The following is an 18,949-nucleotide window of genomic DNA, read 5'->3' as shown; positions in this document are numbered from 1 at the left end:
ATTTGACAAAGTACAGCATCCTTTCTTGATCAAAACTCTTCAGAGTATAGGGATAGAGGGTACATACCTCAATATCATAAAGCCATCTATGAAAAACCCACAGTGAATATCATTCTCAATGGGGGAAAACTGAGAGCTTTCCCCCTAAGGTCCAGAACGCGGCAGGGATGTCCACTATCACCACGGCTATTCAACATAGTAACACAGCTGTTCAACATAGTAACACAGCAATCAGACAACAAAAAGAAATCAAAGGCATCCAAATCAGTAAAGAGGAAGTCAAACTCTCACTCTTTGCAGATGATATGATACTTTATGTGGAAAACCCAAAAGACTCCACCCCAAAACTGCTAGAACTCATACAGGAATTCAGTAAAGTGGCAGGATATAAAATCAATGCACAGAAATCAGTGGCATTCCTATACACCAACAACAAGACAGAAGAGAGACAAATTAAGGAGTCAATCCCATTTATAACTGCACCCAAAACCATAAAATACCTAGGAATAAATCCAACCAAAGAGGCAAAGGATCTGTACTCAGAAAACTATAAAATACTCATGAAAGAAATTGAGGAAGACACAAAGAAATGGAAAAACGTTCCATGCTCATGGATTGGAAGAACAAACATTGTGAAGATGTCAATGCTACCTAGAGCAATCTACACATTCAGTGCAATCCCCATCAAAATACCATCCACTTTTTTCAAAGAAATGGAACAAATAATCCTAAAATTTGTATGGAACCAGAAGAGACCCCGAATAGCCAGAGGAATACTGAAAAAGAAAAGCAAAGCTGGCGGCATCACAATTCCGGACTTCCAGCTCTATTACAAAGCTGTCATCATCAAGACAGTATGGTACTGGCACAAAAACAGACACATAGATCAATGAAACAGAATCGAGAGCCCAGAAATGGACCCTCAACTCTATGGTCAACTCATCTTGGACAAAGCAGGAAAGAATGTCCAATGGCAAAAAGACAGTCTCTTCCACAAATGGTGTTGGGAAAATTGGACAGCCACATGCAGAAGAATGAAACTGGACCATTTCCTTACACCACACACAAAACTAGACTCCAAATGGTTGAAAGACCTAAACGTGAGACAGGGTCCATCAAAATCCTAAAGGAGAACACAGGCAGAAACCTCCTCAAACTCAGCCGCAGGAACTTCTTCCTAGAAACATCGCCAAAGGCAAGGGAAGCAAGGACAAAAATGAACTATTGGGATTTCATCAAGATAAAAAGCTTTTGCACAGCAAAAGAAACAGTCCACAAAACCAAAAGACAACGGACAGAATGGGAGAAAAATATTTGCAAATGACATATCAGATAAAGGGCTAGTATCCAAAAATCTATAAAGAACTTATCAAACTCAACACCCAAAGAACAAATAATCCAATCAAGAAACGGGCAGAAGACATGAACAGACATTTTCCAAAGAAGACATCCAAATGGCCAACAGACACATGAAAAAGTGCTCAACATCGCTCGGCATCAGGGAAATCCAAATCAAAACCTCAATGAGATACCACCTCACACCCATCAGAATGGCTAAAATTAACAATCAGGAAACGACAGATGTTGGCAAGGATGCGGAGAAAGGGGAACCCTCCTACACTGTTGGTGGGAATGCAAGCTGGTGCAGCCATTCTGGAAAACAGTATGGAGGTTCCTCAAACAGTTGAAAATAGAGCTACCATACGATCCAGCAATTGCACTACTGGGTATTTACCCCAAAGATACAAATGTAGGGATCCGAAGGGGTACGTGCACCCCGATGTTTATAACAGCAATGTCCACAATAGCCAAACTGTGGAAAGAGCCAAGATGTCCATCGACAGATGAATGGATAAAGAAGAGGTGGTATATATACACAATGGAATATTATGCAGCCATCAAAAGGAATGAGATCTTGCCATTTGCAATGACGTGGATGGAACTGGAGGGGTGTTATGCTGAGTGAAATAAGTCAATCAGAGAAAGACATGTATCATATGACCTCACTGATATGAGGAATTCTTAATCTCAGGAAACAAACAGAGGGTTGCTGGAGTGGTGGGGGGTGGGAGGGATTGGGTGGCTGGGTGATAGACATTGGGAAGGGTATGTGCTATGGTGAGCGCTGTGAATTGTGCAAGACTGTTGAATCACAGATCTGTACCCCTGAAACAAATAACGCAATATATGTTAAGAAAAAAAAAAGAAGAAGATAGCAGGAGGGGAAGAATGAAGGGGAATAAATCGGAGGGGGAGATGAACCATGAGAGACGATGGACTCTGAAAAACAAACTGAGGGTTCTAGAGGGGAGGGGGGTGGGGGAATGGGTTAGCCTGGTGATGGGTATTAAAGAGGGCATGTGTTGCATGGAGCACTGGGTATTATGGCCAAACAATGAATTATGGAACACTACATCACAAACTAAAAAAAAAAAAAAATGACACAGTGTCCTTGTGTCTCCAACTACAGTCTTTAGTTTAAAATCTAATTTGTCTGATATAAGAATTGCTACCCCAGCTTTCTTTTGATGTCCGCTGGCATGGAAGATGGATCTCCATCCCTTCACTTTTAGTCTGGATGTACCTTTAGGTTCAAAATTAGTCTTGTAGACAGCATATGGATGGGTCCTGTCTTTTTATCCAGTCTGCAACCCTGTGCTGTTTTATGGGAGGATTTAGGCCATTCTCATTGAGAGTGATTATTGAAAGATATGAATTTATTGTCATCATGTTGCCTGTGAAGACCCTGTTTTTATAGATTATCCCTGTAAATTGTGAAGCTATCGTCTTCACAATTGCTAGCCTGAATTCCATCTCCGACATCTTGTTTATATCTGAATTCATTTGTAAATCTGCAGCATAAGTCATAGTCTCTGAGTCTTTCCTATATCGGGGGTTCCTCCTCCTAGTCATTCTGTTGAGAGGTGGTTGAAGGAATGTATAGAGTCCAAATTATTGACCACAACCCAAGCAAGATGCACCTGTTTTATAGGGACCTTAGCGTTGCTGGCCTCTTGTTTTCCCAGCCTGTCTTCTGGGGGAGGGGCCTGCCACGCTGTTACTCCAGCAACCATTTGGGGGGAGTTGCCCTGCCCCCTGTGGCAGGGGATGGGCTCAGTGGAAACCGGTTTTGGTGGGCTTTTGTCCCCTGGTGGCTTTCCCTGGTGGCTTTCCATGTCTCTTCTGAGAGTCAGAGCAGAAGAGACCATTTCCAGGGTGCCTGGGCGGCTCAGTCGTTGAGTGTATGCCTTCTGCTCAGGTCATTATCCCAGGGGCCTGGGATCGAGTCCCACATTGGGCTCTTTGCTCAGCGGGAAGCCTGCTTCTCCCTCTCCCACTCCCCCTCTCTTGCTGTCTCTCTCTGTCAAATAAATAAATAAATAAGTAATTTTAAAAAAGAGAGACCATTTCCAACCCTCTGCCTCAGAGCACAGAGATGGCAGTCTCTTCTTCAGTGAGCTCTCCAGGCAACACTATCTCCATTTCTATCTGTGCTCCTATAAACTGTAGTCCTGGGTTGTGCGCCCCTCAGCCTCCCTCCCAGTCCTCGCCAGCAGGTCGGAGCCTGTCTCTGCCCTTTGTGCTTCTAAAACAGCCAGCTGCCACCACATTGCACACATGGCCCTGCCACTCCAGTTTCAGTCTGGGGCGCTGCCCTAAAGTCCTTTCCCTCCGCTACCAGTCTGCGAGTCTGTGCCCAGTCCCCAGCGTGGGAGGCTATCGCTCACCGGTGGTGCAGGATCCTGACGGCTCCCTCCCCCTTCCGTTTATCCTCCGATATCTGCCTGTGGACTCACAGCTCCCCACTTCATACCTGGAAACCAACCACCTGCGATATTCTGTCTGTAGAGATCCAGATCTATCTTCTTACATCTCAGGCTGATTTCGTGGGTGTTCAGAGTGGTCTTGTAGATACCCAGCTCATTTCCAGGGACTGGTTGGAATAGGGTCCCCTACTCCTCCGCCATCTTTTCCCTCTCCCACAGAGGCACATTTGTAAAATTAGGCCCAGTTAATGTTGCAGTATAAAGGGCTCTTCCCCCTTCCCTCCTTCCCTCCTTCCTTCCTCCCTCCCTCCTTCCTTCCTCCCTCCCTTCCTTCCTTCCATCACGGTGTTCTATGCACATGTGCTAACAATTACACAGTGCTAACAGGCTTACTGTCATGCAGGCTTCCTTCTCCAACTTCACTCACTACCTTGGTTCTATACCCACAAAATATTTACCTGATTCTTTTGGGATTGCTCTCCAGTTTTTGTTTATTTTGTTTTCTACTAAATAAATCTTACTAAGATTTCTTGCATGGACCATGCAACCAAATTTCCTAATTTCAAATACCGGTTCCTCAGAACTGTGTGATCTTGGGCATATTACTCAACTGCTTTGTGCCTTAATTCCCCTGTCCACAATATGGGTATAATAATAGAATATATTTGTATCTAATACATCTGTGAGTGTGTGTATATGCATGTATACACACTATTATTTATATAAACACATCTACACAGACATATATATACATATATGTGGTTTGAGGACCATGGTGGACGTTAAAGGAGCTGATGGTGTCAGTTACTTAGTGCTGGACACTAGGAAGTCTATATAAATGTTAGCCTTATCATAATTGTCGTCATCATTGTTGTGATCAAATATTTGCTTTTTCCTGAAGTGAGAGTACTGGCCCAGAGAAATTTAAACACATTGAGAAATAGCTTTCAGATGTCAGCATGAGGCCTGGCCTTTCTCCCAGGCTGGTGGCCAAGTCCCAGGCATGAGTCCCTGGAGGAAACAGGACACAAGTGCATGGCACTTCCCTCACCCTGGCTCAGAAAGGTTTAGTGTCACTCGCACCATACTCCATTGGTCAAGAAAGTCACAACCCGCCCAGGTTTGGAAGGATGATGCAGAAGCTCCTCCTTGGGACATGGGACAGTCAAGATTCCAGAAGGGCTTGAGGAATGGGAGATATTTTGTAGACATCTTTCAAAAATACAATTAACCACGATCCCCTTCTTTGCCAGCACCTCACTCCTACATTGGTTGGCATCCTCTTCCCCCAAACACATCACCTGCAAGGTTTCTCTGGGGTGAGTCCGCTCACTTCTGGGGGGTAGCCATCCCCGCCTAGCCCACTACAGGCCAAATTAATGCTCTGCAAACATCCCCCCAACCCCACTCTGCCTGCTCTCTAGTTTCTAAAAAAACTGTGCTGAAATTTTCCATTAGCTCTTATTATCCTTCCCATTTTCTATGCCCTTGTAGATCACAACATTTGCATGCCTTTCTCGTGCTTGAGGAAGAAGAAATAAGCTCATTTATTCAAATCGTGTTGCAGTTGAAGCACCCACAAATTTCCCTCCTATGTGAACTTGCCCTTCCCTTCACTCTGTCAGGAGCGAGCCCCCTTCCCTTATGATCAACGTGCAGAAATCGTCTTCATGTTTCAAAGCCATTTCTTGGCTGATCTCCCAAAATAGATGAAGTATCCATCACTGAAAGCACTATTAGACTCCTAGAGGTATCCCTTGTTATTTGCCCTGATAGTGCAGTGTGTGTGGTTTCTCCATCCTGTCACTGGTTATAAATCCTGAGGGGTGAACTCTGTCCAGTTTTGCACCTTAATAGACATTAAGTGAAAATTCTATGTTTAAAAGTACAGCCATGCTGGCAACAAAGAAATGTCTCTAGTGCTAAAAAGAGTGCTCTGTAATCTTCAGATTACACCACACTGGGCAACTTCTATAGGAAGACTCTAGTCAGCTATCCACCAAGGCAAGGCTGTCACAGGGGCCCCATCCATGCGACCCTCAGGTCTAGGGTTCCCTGAAGTTCTTTTGCTGTAGGTGGGATGAGGGGACATGCGTAAGGCTGAGAACCCAGCCCTGGGTTCTCTAAGCCCTGAGAACTCTGGCTTTCCCCCTCTAGAAGTCAGATGCTGCTGCTTCCTGGGGTCTTCCTGCCCCTTCAGGCACTTCCAGGAAGAAGAAAGTCTAGCCTTGATGTTCCAAGACCACAGAGCTCTCTATCTGCCCAACCCAGAGGAATTATGACATCAGCAGTTTATCAGACCATTATAACAGGATCAAGGCAATATGCTGACACCAAGGCCAATCTCATAATTTCCCATTGCTCTGTATCTCCCCAGGGACCTGGTTGGCCCTGAGGCTGGTGAACGGCACAGGGAGTTGCTCAGGCCGAGTGGAGGTTCTCATCCAGGGCAGGTGGGGGACCGTGTGTGATGACCTCTGGGACCTGGCTGAGGCCACAGTGGTGTGCCGCCAGCTGCGGTGTGGCCAGGCCATGGCGGCCCCCACAGGGGCCCACTTCGGGGCAGGCTCCGGGAAGATTCTGTTGGATGATGTGCAGTGTGTGGGCAGTGAGAGCCACCTGGGGCAATGCATGCACAGAGCTGAGGCCGGGCACAACTGCAGGCACCTGGAGGATGTCGGCATCATCTGCGCAGGTGAGGGGCTGGCTGGCAGTCCTCATTTGGAGGGCTACTCCTATCCCCTCGCTTCTCATTCCTCCACACACACAATGTAGCACAGCCTAGAAATGTTAGTGGATCGAGACAGGCAACTGGTGTTATCTACATCCTTTCAAAGTTATGCATCAGCCTGACCATCCCCTTGACTGCAAAGGTTGTTGAGTATGCCTCATGATCACTGATCCAGGCTCAGAAGTGGCTTGTTTGGTTTGAAAATTCAGACTGAACTTGAATTCAGCCAAATCAGAGTATCTGGCATAAAAATCCAAATTCTTGCATTTGTGAAAAAAATAAAAACAGAAGTTCAGGCTCAAAACAACAAATTATTTTATTATATTAACTGGCTGGATCTGAGAAAGAGCTGACCCTTTGGTCGGGAAACAGCTTTCTAGTTCACAAAGTCCCCATCACTCAAATCCCTTATTTGTTTTATTCCCATGGCCCTCGGAAACTTTAGAGTTTGAGTGTATAACCTCTGGGTGATGGGCCAAATTTGTCAACTGTTGTTCCAGGCCTTCCACATCTAGACCAAGTGACCTTCCCAAACCTATGTGTCCTTCTGGTTGACTCTCTGTCGCAACAGAATCTTTCCTGATTCCATCCCACTGGCAGCTGGAGTAATGTCCCTACAAATGACAAGCTCTGCCAGGCTGCACCTGGCCCTTCCTGAGCCTCTCAACACCTAAGATGCCGGAGGCAGGAGGGAGGCACTGCCTTCTGAAGCTCTCCTGCGACACTCAGCATTTGCTGCCTGATCTCACGTCTCAAATCCCCAGGAAATGCTAAGACCCTCAAGAGCAGGGTCCCTGCCTCTCTCTGCTTCCCACAGCTCCCTAAATCTAGGACGTTCCCAATAAACAGTCACTGAATAAGACATGATAACATGCACAATCTCTCTTCATGTTTACAGGTGCTGATTCCACAGCTGCTCAGCCTACAGGTAGAACCTGTGTTACATTTGGCATCATCTACTAGACCTAGCATGATGTAAGAAAGATCATGAGGTTTAAAGTCAGATCCTGGTTTGATTCCCAGCTTCATTTATTCACTCAACTGTTCATTCAGTGGATACTGAAAGAACTGTGTGCTACTCTGTGCCAATAAGCAGTGGGGCCACAGCAGTGATCAAACCACCACCCCCCCAGCTCCCTTCTGTCACTGGGTCTGCACCCTAATGGGAGGGACAGACACGGCATAGGAGCACCCTCAGTTATGTTACCTCAGCCAAGTTGTATCATCTCTTGATCCCGTTTCAACTGGATTTCTTTTTGCAAGAGTAGGAAAAACATAGAGAATTGAATGATTGAGAATTGAATATGACAATGCCCAAAGACACCTAGCACCTGACAAGCACTCACATAGTTCCTCCTTTTGGTCTAATGCTGACTAAAGGAGGTTGTGTGGGGAGTGCAAAGGGCCCTGAGCCGAAGGAATCTGATCCTGGCTGGTCTCTCTCCAGATGAACGACCTTGGCCATCACTCTCCATGTCATTAGAATAGGCACAGGGGATTCCCGGCTCCCTAAAATTCTATGCCTTTGACATTCAGTGACTACACAGAGAGGATAAGCAGCCATGTGGACTGGTTGAATGCAGTGTATGCCACCGTGGAAAGCAAGAGGTTGTCGTTGAAGGACAGAGATGTAGGTCTTGTACTAGAAATTGAGGAACACTTTCCCACCTAACGTTTTATTATGAGAATTTTCAAGTAGGCAGCAGTTTGAAGGATTTAACAATGAGCTCCTACCTACCTAGATCCCATGATAAATTTAGCAATCCCTCTATCATCTCTTTACTCATCCATCAACCCATCATATTTTTATTAATGTTTGATTTGTGTCCCATAAGACTCACCCATTTTCAGGTCCATTTTGATGGATTTTGGTAATTGTGTGCCACTGTATAATCACCACCGCAGTGAAAATATAACACAGTTCCCTTGCCCTGAAAGGTTTCCTCGCACATTTCAGGGTTAATGCTCTCCTCCTTCCCCTCACTCCACTTCCAGGAACTGCTGTGTGAATTTCCTTGCTTTGTTCAGGTGAAGTCATGACACACCTTGGGGAAAAGGCAGCAAAGAAAGAGATGATGGCTAACTGATGGCCTCTCCTATGGCAGGCCACATGGGGCAAATTGTCCATGAGCTTTGCTTTTCTGATGGCCATGTGGTGCATGTTCCTTTGTCAATGGGACCATGTTCTGTCCTAAATGAAGATCTTGGGGCTATGAGGTCACTGGCCTTAGAATGCAGTGTCATGGTTATCCCTGGTGAATCCTGGGAGGAGGCAGATGACCCCTTGAAGCAACTGTTATCTTCTCCCAATGTTCTGACTTCTCCTTGATGACCTTCCTTTTTACCCACCAACAGCCTATGAGAACCTGCTTCCCACATCATTGGTGATAGCAGCAGCTCAACACCCACCTTCTTCTGCACCTCCAGGTAAGGTTATTTCTTTTTATATTATGTCTTCTAGACAATTTTTTTTATCCAACAATGGATGAGTGAATATGTGTCACTAAGAATATATAATGTCACTGGGATTATATACAGCAATAAACAGAGCTGACACTCAAGTAAACTAAGTTCATGGGGGAAGGGGGGGAGTAACCTGTTACCAAAAAAGTGTGCTGAATACTCTGATGGGGGAGCACAGGGTGCCATGGGTAACCAGAAGAGGCTCTCCATCCAGAGCCGAGGGGTTTGGGCAGGACCTGAAGGGTGAGGGGGCAATGGGATTGTGCCAGGCAGGGAAGAAACCAGACTGACTCCCTGTGGGCTGCAGGGTGGGAGACATTAACATGTGTTCCAAATTCGAATATAGGGCTGGCCAATAACCATACAGAATTAGTGAACAGTGCAGTGGCTCTTTGAGATGATTTTCCACTGTGATCGGGGATGAGTAATATTTCAGGATATTTGGCCTTGAATTAAGTTTTGTTTTTTTCTTTTATAAATGACCTAGGTCTAGTCTGAGATCAGATGAGGCAGGAATAAAACATTGGACCCCTTAGTCTCTTAATCTAGCTGTACAGTCCAAAGATTCAGGGAGGAGAGAATGGAGACATTATCACTCCCAGGGGTCTGAGCATCCCTGATAGAATAGTGCCCCGCAGGTGCCATAGCTCCTAGCCATTGGCCAAGGTTTTGGGGGTGTGGCAGTTACCAAAGGCACCGTTGTTGGCTCTGTGAGTTTCAATCACCTGAATTCACACTCCACATCTTCTTCTTTATGTTTTTATGTTAATATTGTTTACATATCTGTCCAAGCTCTCTTCTTTGCATACAATTTTTTATTGAGGTATAATTGACATATAACATTAATATTAGTTTCAGGACTACAACATAAGGATTCCACATTTGTACATATTGCAAAATGATTACCACAAAAGGTAACTTACCTAAGAAGGGAGTATGGATAAACAAGCCTATTAATTATCTCTTGCCATGTAAAACCATCCCAAAACACAGTGGCTTGAAATGACTACCATCTATCACTGCTCATGAGTCTGAGGGTCAGCTGGGTAGTTCTGCCACTCTGGGATAGGCTTGGCTGGTCGTGGCTGACTCAGTGGGGCTTGCTCATGCATCTGTGGCTAGCTGACAGGTCAGCTGAAGACTGCTGGCCTAGGATGGCCTCCCTCACACGTCTTACGGTTCCATAGGTGTTATCTGAGGGGACAGAGGTGATGAGGTCATGCACCCTTTGTCACCCATGGGCTAGCTCAAGCTTATTCACATGATCCCCTCAGTGTTTCCATGGAATGAACTGAAGCCCACCTGTCATGTCTCTTGAGGCCTCAGCTCCACATGAGTGCACTATTACTTCTGCCACATTCTACTGGCCAGAGCAAGTCACAGGCCGCAGCTTAAAATCAAGGAGTAGGAAAATAAGCTAACCTCTTGATAGGTAGAGCAGCAATGTCACATTGTAAAGAGTGAGGATATCAGGAAGAGAAGCATGGTGATCATTTTTGTAAACACTCTACCACAGGCAAGCATTCTTAAATGAGTGTGGATAAGGAAGACATTACAGTCTTCTTAAAGCAGACTTATCTAGAGAATAGCATGGGAGCTCACATGACCTCGTGAAGAGTGTGAATAGCAAAGTCATGGAAAATAAGAAAAGCTAGGTTGGGTAGCAGACAGTCCAGTCACTGAAAGGCAGAGTGAGTGACGATCACCCCGTGACCCACGGTTCTTCCCCAGGAGGCTGGGCCCCCGTGCGGCTGATAGGTGGCCATGGGAGATGCGCAGGCCGTGTGGAACTCTTCTACCAGGGAGTCTGGGGGACCGTGTGTGATGACCTCTGGGACCTGCCAGAAGCAAACATCATCTGCAGGCAGCTCGGGTGTGGCTGGGCCATTTTAGCCCCAGGTGAGGCCCACTTTGGGGAAGGCTCTGGGAAGATCCTCCTTGACAACGTGCACTGCGGGGGAGATGAACAGCACCTGGAGGAGTGCTCCCACATGGGCTGGTTTTCCCACAACTGTGGGCACGGAGAAGATGCTGGCGTGATCTGTTCAGGTAAACCCCTGCCCTCCCAGGCAAAGCCCAGCCTTGGCTCTTTCTGAGAGAATACCTTTCAAAAGACAATGTAAATCCAGCTATTGAAAAGGAACCAGTACTTTACTTGCTCACAGCAGATATTTTCATCCCTCATGCTTACAGATGCTGAATACTCAACAGTCCCAGCCCCAGGTAAGGAAGGCGATATTTACATGGGCAGTTTCCCAAAATCTTGGGGAAGAAGTTCTGCTGGAAGTTGGATGTGTCATCCTCCAGGCTGGTGGAGTAACTGGGACATGTGGTGTCACCTGACTGTCCAGTGGGAGAAATGGATAGTCCTTTAGAAATCATTTGATCCAACCTCACTTTCAACTTCTCCCTCATTTTAGACACAGGAAGCAGATTCTAAATTTCTCAGACTTGTATATAGCACTTTCAGTTTGCCAGCTCTGAGGGTTACAAGGCAACAGAAATGAGATATGGGTGGGGGGGTGGTTAAAACATAAGAGGTGGTTAAGGACATTTCCTGCCCAGGAGCAGATGGCTGGTGGGCTGGACCTGGCCAAAGTCGGGGTGACCATTCCCACCTTCTCCCTGCTTCTGCTTTGTTCCTGGTGCCCACAGAACTTCTTTTGCTATTGGTTTTACCATATGCTCTTAATGCCAGCACCCAGAGTTTTCTATGCCAGAGCCCGCTCTCCTTCATCAAATCCCCAGGTTCCCTGATGACCTGCCCTCAGCTGGCTCTTGGTCAGAGAGTGAGTCATGAATAAAGCTGAGTAGAAAAGGTCTGATAAAACTTCAGGCATATTCCCTCCCGGGTTGTCAACTCTAGCAGGTGGGAATGGATTGGTCCCAGGAAAGGGTCTCTAGTGGGAGGTTCTTGGCCAGGTGTCACTGGTAGGAGATATGCAGGGGGCATGAAGGAGGATCCACAGCATCCTTAGATGTTGGCTCACCATCTCTGAGCAACACCAGGTCAAAGAAAGGGGTGAATTGGTACCTCTTCCTATTCTTACCTGGAAGCCTCATAACTCCCAGGCCTTGGGTCACTAGAATTGGCTACAGTTGGCAGAATTTCATGTCTTTAGTGTTCTTAAACCCCCAATTTTAAAATATCTCATTTGTGTGTATGACAAAAGGACAATTTATCAAAATCTGGAGAGGATCTAGATGAGTGCTTCTTCCATCCCACACATTAACGTCCCCTACATGTTCTGGCCTTGCCCCCAGAGATGACTCAACAGTTCTGGGGGGGGGGGTGGCCCACTGTATTTGATATGAGCTCCTCAGGGTATCATGTGCAGCTAGTGTTGAGCCAGCTGATGAGCCACATGTCCTTTGTGGGTTTGACAGATCGCCCACTGGCTGTCATAGCAGGAACAATGGCCACAGGTGAGACTTTGGTGTCCTTGGCTGCTCTGACCACCATCTTCTAGCTCAAGCCCTGAAGTGATTCTCCAGGGAAGTTGAGCAAAATACTACTGCCCTGGCTGGGTCACCCCTCTGAACCTGTGTTCTGAGTGAAGAGTCCAATAATGAAGGCAGATGAATTTATGGTTCCAATTCCATTTCTATGTAGCCAAAAAAGGCAGTCCAAATAATCAAGTGACACCAGCGTGCTTCGTCTCCAGCATGGACACTACATGTGAAGGACAGGCATATGGCTCTTAACATGGCAGTGTTGCCAGGGCACTACCCAAGAACATCATTTCAGAGGGCTGCCGCCATAACGACCATGTTCTTCTTCTCCACCCTTTTCCCTTCTCTGACAATCTCTATCTTCCTTATTCATCCTTTCTTTGCATCTTCCATTTTTCCCCCTCTGTTTTTGTCTGTATCTTGGGCTTCCAGAAGCTCCACTAAACTTTTCTTAGCACCACTTGGAGATAAAGGACTGAAATAATACTGATGCGTGGAGAGCCTGGCTGGTCCTTCTACAGAAGAGCCACAGATAGATGACCAGAGCCAATCGAGTGTAGGTCCAATTCTCATATAGCCAGACAGTCTGATGGAGAAAGCCATTGCCACAGGTGTTACCTTTAATTTTGTACTGAATATTGGGCATATGGATACACAGACAAGCAGATGGAAAAACAAATGGACAAGTGATGAACAGGCAGACACAGAATGATGTCAGTGTTGGAGGGGTAGATGACTCAGGGCAAGTTCTTTCCATTTAGTAGTGGATTTTTAATAGTGTAATTTTAATAAATTATAACAGATGGCAGATGGAATGCTGACATCTTCATATACATAGAGGTTCCATGTAGACTCAGCTTTACTTGGGAAAACGAAGCCATTTACTCATTACTACTGGTGGCCTCACAAAAGTCAAACCTACAGAACCCACCACTAGGGAGTAACTACCAGAGGGAAAGATTCTGGTTGATACTGGTTAACTGCTCTGCCCAGCAAGGCCAGGTCAGTGGTAGAATTCTCTAAACAAGTGAGAGGTGTTTCAAAATTCAGACACTTTCATGCCCTAACCTAAATTTGTGAGTTTTTAGACTGGTGTATGCCTCTGATATGTCCTAAGACACACCCACAAGGTAATGACCAATGAGACCTTTTCGGTGGAAAAAAAAAATGAAAGGAAAAGGAAGTGTGAATTATAAAATTAGTGAACTGAACAATGAAAAAAACTGAAATTCTAAAATATTTTTCTTCTTTTAGAAGAATCTAGGTGTGGCAGAGTAATTACCAGCTCATCTGGAGCGATTAGGAATCCCCCACAGAACAAAATGCATGACAACATAACCTGTGTGTGGGAAATCAAGGCTAATGCATCTGATCACATACTGCTGGCATTTCCATATCTTAAGTAAGTCACGAGTACATGATTTAAGTACTCTGTGTAGTTTAAAGTTCGAAGCATTTTTCTGTGCCATGAGTCCTTCACGCCCTTTTTAATTTTGAATTTTGAAATAATCGTAGACACACGGGAAGTTACAAAAATAATACATAGAGTCCGATGTACCCTTCACCCAGCTCCCCCCAGTGGTGGCATCATCTATAACTATAGGACAATATCAAACCAGGAAGTAATGCAATACTTCGCTAGGTCATAGACCTTATTCTGTTTTCACTACTTTCCACATCCACTTGTGTGTGTGTGTGAGAGAGAGAGAGAGAGAGAAAGAGAGAGAATGAGAATGTATGTTTCAGTCTCTGGTTAAAGATGCAGATTTCAGGGAACCCCCAGACCTCACAAATCAAGAAATTTTAGGTTTTAATATTGTAAAGAGTCAAGGTTGATATCATTCACAAATGAATGTCTTATGGAAATTAACTCCCAGGAGCAACCTAAATTATTTATTACTTTGGAATTTTGCTTTATCAAAAGATGACTTAGAATGGATGGCTCATCAGGCTGAGGCGTGGAGATGGTGTCCTGACTCTAACCCTAGGGGCGTCCGGACAAAACTTCCACAATGAAGAACAAGAGCTGACAGATCACATGACTTGCATAAAGCAAGCAGGGCAGACTCCGTAGAGCACTTCCCTCTAGGCAGGTCGCCTGCAGAGTTTGTAAATGGGTTGTTTGGAGCCTGAAGCCGTGTCTTAGAGGCAGGGCATTGCTGGCCATTGGCCCTGAGCTTCCAGCTACCTGCAGTCCCAGACCTCAGCAGGGGTCCACCTAGTGCTTCAGCCGCCTCTTCCCTCTTCCAGTTAAGATCCCATCCCCTCAAGAAAAAGTGGGATTAAAGGATTCTATACTATGTTTAAATGGCGGACAGGCTTTTAATCTGTCCCCAGTTTTATTGTCATGAAAGAAAGGGTCTGCCCCACAGCATACCTCTAAGATCTGCTAATGGGGAGGCTAAGAGGCAGCCATTGGTCTTTGCTTCCCCAGCCTAGATTGCACCAATGAATACTTTGAAATCCTGGACGGCCCTCCATCCTCAACAAAGTCCCTGGGGAAGACCTGCTCTGGGTCCTACCTCACCTACTCGTCCTGCTCCAGCTCAATGACCCTGGTGTACTTCCGAAGCTTCAACAACATAGGGAAAAACTTCGTTGCTTATTATTATTCTGCAGCCAAAGGTATGAATGGTGGTTAAAAGCAGGAGCTGTGGAACTGCAGCTGGAGTGCCTGCCTTGGGGCCAGTTAGAACCCCATCGCTTACTCTGTGACCCTGGACAAGAGACCCGACCTCTCTGTGCCTCAAGCCATTCCCTGTATAATGGGGATAAGAGAAGCTTCCCTCCTAGGCTTGTCGTGGGGCTTACCTGAAATGACACAAGCCCTTGCACAGTGATGGTATATCATGTGATCAGATTGGCAGATTCAACCCTGGGCCTGGTTCCCCATAAACGCCTCATTACAGTCTGCCCGTTAGGATGCCACTTCTGGAGTTAAATGAATCTAGTACTAAGTGGGTGTTTTAGGACCTACAGAAGAAGAAGGTGTGGTCCAGCCTAAGAGGGGCTCATGTACAACCTGGAAGGAGTTCAAGACAAACCCATGTGACACAATTAGAGGACAAGTAGGATATACTAAATGAAGGCAAACAAATAGAATAGACTAGAATATACTAAATTGACACAAGCATACATCTCAGCAAAAGACATTAGAAAAGGGAAAGAGCCATGCGGGCTATAAACATGAAGGAAACATAGAAGGAAACAGCCTTAGATTTGCCTTTAAGCCTGGCCAGGCTGTGAGTCAAGAAATAGGGAGGGGGCACACAGGTGAAGGAACAATGTGAGCACAGAGATGGGAAGTACAGGACACATGGCGAGACAAGAAGGCAGACAGAAGCTAAGCCAAGGGTTTCTGGTTAAGCATAGGTACTCAAGGTTGGGTCATCACAGCAACAGTGATCAAAATAGCAACGAACATTTACTGAATGCCTATTTTATGCGAGGCAACCCTGTAAGCACTTTACACGTGTTACCTCCTTTCATCCTCACACAAACCCACGGTTCTTCCCTTTTTATAGATGGGGAAGCTGAGGCTAGAGAGGTTCCCTAACTGTTCCAAGATCACCCAGCCATGGGTCCTGCCCTATACCACTGAGAGAAAAGACGTTGCCTCATGGACCTCATGAGCAGTTCTAGCTTCCGCCTTGGCTGAGATGCTGTTCAGACTAGTCTCCCACCCTGTTAGCGAGCACCAGGGCAGCTCAGTGAGCACGCTTGGGAAGTATGCTGTGAAACACGGAGGAGGCGCTTTGTGTCACAAAGTGGATCAGAAAAAGTCACTGTCACTGCAATTGAACAATTACTGACGAGGCTTCTTTGTCATTGCAGAGGCGAGTTCAAGGACCCCACATCTAATCAGTGAGTCGCATTTACTGTTGCTACTTTATCTTCATTCCTCATTTGTGTGTCTTCCTCTGTCCGCCCTCCTGGTGCTTGGAGTGTCATAGTTCGATCTCTGTCTTATACATTTCCTAATTTCCTGCATCAGTCCAACTAGCTGAGAGGTCTGTCTGCCCAGGTTTTGCCCAAGCATGATGACCACTCACCGTGGAACCAAGTTACATATACCAACAAATTGATAATTGCCAATTTGATTTCTTAATTCCTTGCTTTTATCAAAAACAGTGAGACACACCTCATCAAGCGCTGCACACTTAGGGAAAGTTAACAAAACAGAAGCATGTAGAAAAAATGGCTTTTTCCCTAGAAGGGCACCATGCATATTTGCATTTTGGCACAGGATGGCACAATTTAAGTGTCATTATGTCTCCGGTGACTGGACAGAAGGGAATATTTTTTCTGTTGGATCCTACACGTCTGAGGAACAACATAAATAGAGTTTGACTTGGGAGGTCACTTATTATAAAGATGCTAGGGAGAATGAACCAACCAGAATCTTGGCATTTAAGGGATGTAGCCATCTTGATGCTTTTTATCTGAAGGGTGTGATCTTGTATTGACAGCCATCCCAACAGCAACACCCAAGACAGTGACAGCAAGACCAGGTAAGCCCTGGGATGCATTCATTCATTTACCAACTATCCTTTCCTCTTGGTTACCTGCATTTGTACCTGCTGCATGGGCAGGAACTGGACCAACTGCAAGTAGTTCATCTGTTTGCAAAATGGGCTGGTTGACTCTATGCACATTTTTAGGACCATCCAAAACTCTTGGGATCTTTTGGCTCTAGCATCCCAGGGTGAGCAAAGTTCATTTTTTCAGTGTTTTTGAGAGTCTTCAAAGCCTGAGCAGCTTCCAAGTGCCTTTAGTGGGGTTCTATCTTTTTTTTTATTTGGCCAGGCTTGCTCATAGTTAACCTATACCTGCATAACTAATAGGCTTTTTCAACATGAGTGGAGCATCAAAGCCATTCCAGAGGCAGTGAGATGGAATACCAGAGAAAAATACTGAACTTTGGAACCAGGAATACTGACTTTAGATCTGCTACTTCCCAGATGTGGGATTTGGGGTGAATCATTTCACTTCTCCAACTTTCAGTCTTCTTATGGATAAAATTAGCATACTGGTGCTCTTCTGCTTGCCTTCTGAGTTATTACAAAGGTGAAGATGAACACATACACGCACGCACACACACACACACACACACACACACACACAAAGGCATTCCACAAAGCCACAAATTACTGTGAATATTATCTACAATTTTTGTCTGCATTTAGCTAAAATAGATTGGCACATACCTCTGGCCCAATAGGTACTCGATTAATGAATGCTTTAGGCCAAATGTTATTTTGACAATCTTAATTGCATATTAACCCCCCAACTAGGAGGTTGACCAGTTGACTGGCTCTTTTATCAAGTTCCCCTTCCCTAATAGTAGTGTCAGGGTGGAGAGCTCAACCAGCTCATGGGCAATATGCGGTGTCCCTAGAAGACAATGATCACCAGGTCTCTATCTGCAGGGGACTGGCCAGAGCTGCGGCTGGTGGGCGGCTCAGGTCGGTGCTCAGGACGCGTGGAGGTCCTCCACCAGGGGGCCTGGGGCACCGTGTGTGATGACCTCTGGGACCTGAACGAAGCCGAGGTCGTGTGCCGACAGCTGGGGTGCGGACGGGCCATGTCTGCCCTGGGGAAGGCCCCCTTCGGCCCGGGCTCTGGAAACATCTTCCTGGACAACCTGCAGTGCTCCGGGGTGGAGCGCTGCCTGGGCCAGTGTTTCCACTCGGGCTGGTCGGAGCACAACTGTGGCCACCACGAGGATGCCGGCGTCATCTGCTCAGGTAGCCCCTCCCCTCTTGGGCAATAATTTCTAATGTTTTTATTGCAGACATTTTGAAACTATGCATCCCAGATGGAAATTATCCATCTGCCTATTTGCTCATTCTTTCATAAAACAATCCTTGAGCGTCTGCTCTGCACCAAGCCCTGGGCTCACACACACCCTTGGGCAGCGCCAGGTTGCACATGGGAGGTCTCGAATGTTTGCGTACACCAGCACCACCTGAGGCATTGCAAGGCAGAATCCCGGGCCCCGGCCCCGGCCCCAGAGATGACGACTAACTAATTTGGGCAGGGGTGCTGGAATCTGCCTTTTCACAAGTGGTCTGGGTGATTCAGCATAAGAGGGGCCATGGGTAATGAGTCTTGTGCCCTGAAAGGCAAGGGTCCTCTCCCTTCATTCCCCATCTGCACCCTCTCTCCCCACCCCCCTCTGCCACCTGCACCTTCGTTACCCCACCCCCTCCATGCTTTGGATTCACTAAAGAGAGTGACCTGTTGCCTTTCTTTTTGCATTCAGATGCGGAAGAACTGCCTCCTCCCACACCTCCAGGTATGTCCATATTTTTTTCTAGTCCAGACAACTTTCCAGTAATAATAATATCAAATTTACTTGCAAATGCTAAGAAACAGGCACTGTTCTGAGCCCCTCACATATACAACTCATTTAATCCCCACAATAATGCACTGAAGCAAGTACTTTTCCAGATAGGTAAACTGAGGCAAAGAAAGTTAGTAATGTACCCAGGGCTAGCCAGTGGATTTGAACCCTTGGCCACCAGTCTATTGA

At 46.1% G+C, this 18,949-nt stretch overlaps 1 protein-coding gene across 1 annotated transcript in view; it reads left to right on the top strand.

Annotated features, from left to right (window-relative positions):
* LOC112830467 (scavenger receptor cysteine-rich domain-containing protein DMBT1-like) overlaps positions 1 to 18,949 on the top strand; it is a gene marked incomplete at its 5' end in the record, with an annotated part of 180,515 nt that overhangs the window by 114,398 nt on the left and 47,168 nt on the right. The window contains 6 exon segments of the mRNA XM_073890438.1: positions 6,145 to 6,462; positions 8,854 to 8,925; positions 10,693 to 11,010; positions 14,936 to 15,011; positions 15,877 to 15,886; positions 17,858 to 18,161. Coding sequence (XP_073746539.1) covers positions 6,145 to 6,462; positions 8,854 to 8,925; positions 10,693 to 11,010; positions 14,936 to 15,011; positions 15,877 to 15,886; positions 17,858 to 18,161 — 1,098 coding nt within the window.

The sequence above is a fragment of the Callorhinus ursinus genome, unplaced genomic scaffold (assembly GCF_003265705.2).
Source record: "Callorhinus ursinus isolate GAN/ISIS: 27379988/994484 unplaced genomic scaffold, GSC_fseal_2.0 scaffold155, whole genome shotgun sequence".
In the NCBI taxonomy this organism is placed as follows: Eukaryota; Metazoa; Chordata; class Mammalia; order Carnivora; family Otariidae; genus Callorhinus; species Callorhinus ursinus.
This window is presented reverse-complemented; position numbering and strand designations above follow the sequence as displayed.